This window comes from Olea europaea, chromosome 18 (assembly GCF_002742605.1).
Source record: "Olea europaea var. sylvestris chromosome 18, O_europaea_v1, whole genome shotgun sequence".
In the NCBI taxonomy this organism is placed as follows: domain Eukaryota; kingdom Viridiplantae; phylum Streptophyta; class Magnoliopsida; order Lamiales; family Oleaceae; genus Olea; species Olea europaea.
Genome location: NC_036254.1, coordinates 8,915,257 through 8,922,788, shown reverse-complemented (window position 1 = coordinate 8,922,788; position 7,532 = coordinate 8,915,257). Strand labels below are relative to the sequence as shown.

The 7,532-nt window shown below is 35.0% G+C and overlaps 1 protein-coding gene across 1 annotated transcript; it reads right to left on the bottom strand.

Annotated features, from left to right (window-relative positions):
• Positions 1-4,996: 4,996 nt before the first annotated feature.
• LOC111367389 (cytochrome P450 84A1) lies at positions 4,997-7,433 on the bottom strand. The gene is made up of 2 exons (XM_022988234.1): positions 6,431-7,433; positions 4,997-5,851 (listed from the first exon to the last, which is right to left on the bottom strand). Exons 1-2 carry the CDS (start codon positions 7,346-7,348, stop codon positions 5,228-5,230), a joined length of 1,542 nt encoding a protein of 513 aa, XP_022844002.1. The 5' UTR covers positions 7,349-7,433; the 3' UTR covers positions 4,997-5,227.
• Between the last annotated feature and the right edge of the window lie 99 nt (positions 7,434-7,532).

Below are 7,532 nucleotides of genomic sequence, written 5' to 3'. Positions count from 1 at the left end.
AAGTAAGAAATGCCACACGTGATGGTCTATCCGTAACAACGATATCCGTATTTCATTATTACTTACGACCACGGACGATTTAAGATTCAATCAAATGTAATTTGTATCTCACAATCACAACTTCTTGTGATTAACAAATTAAGAAGATTTGAATCTACGGACTCTATTATTTATTTAATTGTCTATTAATAAAATAATAGATATGTCATTATATTGCATTAATTATATAAAAGTATTTATGTCCAAAGTTGATTGGATCTAGGGCATAATACTTACAAACTCCCACTAGATCCAATCACTTATGTATCCAATATCACAAGTCTACATGATGATCATGTTTATACTACGACAACTCATTGTCAGTGGATCTGCAATATTGTTAAATATGGAAATTTGTTCTTCTCTTTACACCATTTATATGTATTATTTCTCTGATAAGATTATACTGCATTAATACATTTTTGGATCATTGATGAGATCTTAGTTCCTTTGCTTTCGCAATGGCTCTATTGTTATCACAATACAATAGCATGTGATCAACAATATTAGGAACTACTCCAAGTTCATTTATGAATATCATGATCCAGATTGCAACTCTTTGCTACTTATGAAATAATCATATATTAGGTTTCTACTATTGAATCAACGGTTACTTCACATTCGAAACCTTTCCGATACACCGTTTAAGAGTAAACCAATTTCTCCATATAAAATCTTCTTAATATTTTATATAGATTGAAACGAGTTAAGCGACCTTCTAGATCTATCTCTATAGATCAAGTTGTTTCTCCCATATCGTTCATGAATAAATCCTTTAACAACCATTATTTTAACGATTGAAATATAGGGATGTCATTTTTTATAATATTAGAAATACGACAATACTCCCACTATCTTCTTGTAAACATACAATTCGTCTTCAAATTTGATAAATCAAATACTTTGACTTTTTCCATCAAATCGAAGATTTCAGCTCCATAGAGACTTATCTTAACCTTAAGTTACGATATGCTATTGTTGCAAATAAAACCCAAATGGACTTCAGCAAGGCCACAGGAGAAAAAGTTTCACCAAGGTCAACACTTAACCTTTATTTCTAGCCTTGCTTTGTATATATGGATATTCACTCCACATCGACCCTTCCCTTGTAAACTATTTACAAAACCTTATGAGTTTTATTCCATCAAGAGGTTTGACTAAGGTCCAAACCTTGTTCACATACGCCGAGTTCTCTTCGAGTATCATGGCCTCTTGCTGTCTCTTTTAAGTCAACACTTGACTTTATTATGTTACAACTAGCAAGTTCATTATCCTGAATCACTAATACCTGATTAATGATCTTGGATTCGCACCTTCTTGAAGGTCGAATGATCCTACTAGATTCATATAGAGCTGTCATGTCCTCAGGAGTCTTTACTTCCTGATCCAAAGTATGTCCCATATCAGATATGGGATCAAACTTGGATTTATCTACTTGGTTAATTATATCTGCGGACTCTTGAACTCTTTCAAGTTCTATTTTGCTCTCACTATTCTCTCCTAGAGTAAACATTTTCTCTAAGAAGATGATATGTCGTGAGACGAAGACTTTCTTCATGATAATAGAATTCATATTCAAATGTCTGCTTTGAATATCCCCACAAATACGTATATATTAGATTTAATGTCAAACTTATCTGATTCAAGGATCTTCAATCAAGCGTCACGACCCCAAGCTTTCATATAAGATAAATTGGGACTATTGCCTTTCCATAACTCATATGGAGATCTGTTAACCAATTTAGACGGGACATGATTTATTGTGTTGTACACTACAATTAATGCATGACCCCAAAACAATTTTGGGAGATTTGCATGACTTGTTATTAATCGCATTATATCTAATAGTAAACGATTCCTCCTTTTAGATACACCACTATGCTGCAGTATATGTGGAGGAGTCCACTACAAAAGAATCTCATTCTCTTTTAGATAATCTAGATTTTATTTTTAAAATACTCTCACTTGATCGAATCTTAATGTGAGGTATCTTTTCCTATTTGTTTCTCTACTTTTAGTTTGAATCCCTTAAACTTTTCAAAAGTTTCATGTTTGAGTTTTCATCAAATATACATGATCATTGATGAAATGAGAGAAATATTACCTGACATTAATTGACACGAGTCCATATGCATCACTATGCATTTGACCAGTAATTATGCTAACTTTTCTTCTTTTCAAGTAAAAAAGATTTGGTCATTGTGCCAGACATGCATAATTTGTACTTGTCAAAATCAATTAATCATAAGTATACATCTCTATGTAACTTTGGAATTACTTTTCATCTATACAGCAAAGTTTGTCATGCTAGATTTCGGTAATAATTAGATTATCTCATTTATGTCTTATAATTTCTATACTCATTATAGAATCCTTAGTATTTAAAATATAAATGTTATTTTGTAACTTACCACAATTATTAAGATCTTAATCAAGATATGCAGGAGCAACAATTGTCCTTAACATTAAAATGGTTCATGTCTAAACATGAAATTCATTTTAATGTTACAACTATGGTGGGTACAAAGCAACATTTTTCTAATTCCATTATTAAGTCAAAAGGCAATGGCAAAAAGTATGCTCCTACAGGCAATGCAGCAACATTTGCTTATCTCCAACATGTAGGTTAACTTCTCCCTTTCGCAGTGGTCTACTTCTATTTAGTTTCTCCATATTTGTATAAATATGAGATTTACATCTGGTATCAGATACCTAAGAAACTCGTGAAGTAAACGTAAGCCACACAATATTTCTTCCAATGACCTTTCATTCTATAATGAAACCAAGGGTCATTAGATTTGGTATTGTCCTTCGGTTAGACTGTTTTAACCATATTGGACGCTTTCACATAGCCACTTTAGACTTCCTCTTAATATCTTTAGAGGAATCAATGGCTTGCCCACTACTAACTTTGATATTGGGCTTAACAGTCTTAAACATGTTAAGCAACTCAATAATTGTGCATTCGAGCTTATTTACGTTAAATTCATAATTAGTTGTGAATAACTTTCTCTGATAGGGATTGCAGAACCAAGTCACTACTTAGTTCATGGTTCATGATTGAACTTAATTGAGACATTTCTCAGCGTCAATCATCTTTAGTGTCTAAGCATCGATTGAAGATTACTCTGTCATTTTCTTATTGAGTTTTGCTTTGACACTCCAGGTTACAAGCTATTCACATGGGAGTCGGGGGCCACATGCCAATAAATGTGTGGGGCCGACCCCCTCACTCACATCATATAATCCGGAGTGTCAAACTCTGGGTACAAATAACAAAACTCTTTCTTATTTGAAGGTGCTCAATTATGAATTCTTAACACTTAAATTTTGTTGACTTAGCATAATAAATAATATCGATTGATGATAGATATACACCTTAATGTTGCCACATAGATTAATGTATTTAGTTGATTGATAATTAGAATAAGCGTGAGAAGCTCGAACGACTGTAAGAAAAAAAATGCAGTGATCATTGTAATAATTAACCCATAATTGGTGTTATAGAATTGATCTTCTGCCCTCAATTGGCAATCCATTCCTGACGTGAGCAATGGAAAGTTTTTATTCTGTTCAATGAAGGTTGGAGATTAGGGCTATTTGGTGTAACGTTTTATCAAGCATAATGTCAATGCATAGTTAATGCTATTTGTCTATTTCAAATTGTTTGCAGTTCGTATTAATTAAATTTGAATTGCAAGACGCTTAGACGCGTACATATGTGACATGTAATCTTTCTCCAAACAATAGTTAGATATTATGTGAAACAAAGATAATTCCTCTCCACCTAATATGAAAGGTAGCTCTAGTGTGAATTTAGCACTAAACTTCGGCACATCGTTGAGAAATTAGTAAATGATGTTTTGTCGATTTCTAGTAAGTCAACATCTTCAAAGGGCAAAATGGAATGGAGATTTCTAGTCCATTAAATAAGGAAAACAATGAATCAAGAGTTAGTAATGAAGATCATGTCGAGGAAACCATGAGCAAAATGGGATTTGATATTATTTTAGCAAATCACAAAAATAATTCTTGTGTCCATTTAGGTGACCGAAAAACGTCTATGTCTCCGTTTGGCCCTCATTAATACTCGTCAATTTATTTTAAATTTTTCGCTCTTCTATTTTCATCCACACAATTTTCAATAAAATAATATTATACGCAAATAGAAAATTTTTCATTCTTTTACAATTATTCATTTTTGAAAAAAAAAACACTATTTCCCCCATTATGAATTCAAATAATGGCGGCCGATGTGTTATCAACTACTCATTTGTATGAGACGTTCATCACTGTAAAATAATTTTGGACATGAACATGAAGACATTAACGAGGGGTTTGACATTTTGAATAAAATATTTAGATTTACTCCAGTTTGCTGCGATTACGACAAAGATATTGACGAAGGAGCTTATAAAATTTATGATGAGGTGTACGGTGACCCGAAGTATGAAAAAGGACTCTTAAGATACAAAGTTGATTTTTCTTTTTTTCTCTCTCTATTTTTCTTTTTATTTTTATTTTTTTTAAGTTATCTCAATCTTCTTGACTGGTTAATTTCATAATTGTTTACATATACATAATGTGATAAGATATGATTCTATCAAAAAAGTTTCGACCATATAAAAAAAAATTCACGTTCTTTTTTGCATATCATTTATATGTAAATTATTATTTAACTTTATTACGTACAATTAACATTATTTCCATTCCCGCATGATGATTTGGTAAAACAAGATTAATTCTCTGTTCATTGTTTTTAACATGTTGGATGGGCACATTGAAAACCATACAACTGCATCGGAAGCTCAACAAGTTCCTAAAGTTCAATCGCCTATCTATTGTAAGACCAACAGACTTCTCTTTGATGAATTGTGTGTTCTCGGGATAAATTTTGAAATCGATGGTGTAAGTTGATCAAATGCTCTTAATTTTCTATTTCTTCGACAACCATGCATCATCAAGAGACAAGTTCACGATAAAAAACTAAAAGGAAATTTTCAATAACAAACCAAATTTGCACGACAATTCAATGTTCACGTCGTGTCAAATCGTTATTTCTTTTTCTTTTTCTCCTAAAATATATATATGCTTACATATGGAAAAAAATTATTAAGAAAAAGTTGAAAGTAGAAAATATGTCACACTCCATTGCACAATGTGTCAACGCTGGCACCCACTCATTGACTCAGCAGAGTTGACACAGCAATCTTGGACTCGGCACCGCCTTAAGCCGAGTTGCTCGCGGCGCAGTGAGTCCAAAAATATCATCCATGTCGAGTTCACTCGGTTTCATCCCATCGGGTAGTTCCCAAGTGAAACAGTGGAGGAGATGAGCCACAGCCACTTCCAATGCATAAAGCCCGAGTTGCATACCGGGGCAGGACCTCCGACCCGACCCGAATGGAATGAACTCAAAATTACTTCCTTTAAAATCCGGCACCCCATCCTTGAGAAACCTAGCGGGTTTAAACTCATCCGGATCCTCCCATGCATTCTTGTCACGTCCAATGGCCCATGCATTGATCATGACACGGGACTTGGCCGGAATCTGGTACCCCGCCACCACTGCCGCTTCGGACGTCTCGTGGAGGAGGAGGGGAATTGGCGGATGGAGGCGGAGCACCTCCTTGAGACAGCACCGGAGGTAGGTGAGCTTCTCGAAGTCCGACTCTTCGACTCTCCGGTTTAGGCCGACGACGGTGGCTAATTCTTGTTGGACTTTCTTTAGATCTTCTGGGCTTCTCATCAGCTCCGCCATGGCCCACTCAATAGCCGATGCCACCGTCTCAGTGCCACCAAACATTACATCCTGAAAAGACGTCATACTTCTTTGTGAACAGAGTTGTCTTTATATTAGATTTTGTTAGTGGCGTCAACACAACTTGACTACATGGATTTTGTAAAAATTTATTTAAATTTACAAAAATTCATTAAAATTTATAATCTTTTTAAATTCATCAAAATCTCATTTAAGAACATTCTTAATTTGTGGTGCATTAATAAATATAATTATATATGACATATTAACTGATAAGTATGAAACTAATGTGGTAATTTTATAACTAAAAACCCGTTTATTTTATGTTTATGAGTAACACTTGTGCAATTGATATGAAATTATTTTGTGCAAAAAGTTTGTGAGATCTTAAAATAAAATTATCTTTTTGGTAAGTAGTTTATGACATTTATTGTTGGTTGATATCTTTCCCAATTCAAATAGAAGACCCGAGAAGACATAAAGATGAAATTTATTTTATTTTTTATAAAAAATATATATAATTACTTGTTTTGGATTTATCCCACCAGCACCATAGAGGAAAAAACAGTTATTTTGAAAATCTTAGTGAGCAATGAATTAATTCAAAATAAAACTATGAAAGTTACGCACCATGATGATAGCTTTGATATTATCTCTGGTAAGTTTGATGGAGTTCTGCAAATCCTCTGATTCTGTAACAACCGCTTCATCACTGTAAAAAGCTAATAACTCATCCACCATATCAGTTTCGACCGAATCAGTGGGCTTCTTTTTCTGCATATGTTCATCGATAATTGAATCAATGAATCCATCAAGAGAAGCACGAGCCTTTTCCAATCTGTTGTTTAGGCCCTGTGGATCCATCCAACCAAGCCATGGAACGAAATCTGCAATGTTAAAAGCACCAAAAAGTTTGGAAAATTCCTGCAGAATCTTGATGAAATCATCCTGTCCCTCGTGTGAACTTGAACCGAACGCGGCCCGGTAGATGATGTTTCTCGTTAGGCCGAAGACTAACTCCCCGATGTTCATGGAAGAACCAGAGTTTGTCACCACCTGGCGGACCATGTAGTCCACCTCATCGCGGACGGAGTCCCAAGACTCCGCCCGTTTACGGCTGAAGAGTTTCATTACGCAGAGCTTTCGCATCTGCCGCCAAAAGGGTCCGTAGTGAGCAAATGCCATATCGGCCCTATCATAGGTTAAGTAACTTATGGCAATAGTGGCTGGACGATTCGAAAATATGTTGTCTTGGACTTGTAACACTTGTCGGGCAATATCGGGACTCGATATTGCCACCATGTGTAGAAACCCGATGCGGAGATGGAAGATGCCGCCATATTTCTTTGCAAGCCTCGCGAGGCCCCGGTGAGTGAGTTGGTCCATGATCCCCGTGTTTCCTAACACCGGCCACCCCTTAGGCCCCGGCGGATAGGGTTTTCGACGAAATCTTGATACTAGAAATATGAAAAGAAGAGGCACGACGAAGGAAATTAACAAAGTTTTAGGCTCTAAAGCTTCAAATAGAGCAACCATATTCGACTCCATGATCTCTCCCTATTTTTATCAACTTGCTAGCGATAAATTTGGAGAGGAAAATGCACCAACTTCAGTTGTTGCTAGCTTTTTATTGATATTATGAGGCTTTATATAGAATTGATGTATAGCATGCATACAGATAAGATCCCATGATGTAATTAACTTTTTAATATAGATTTTGAGAATAGGTGTT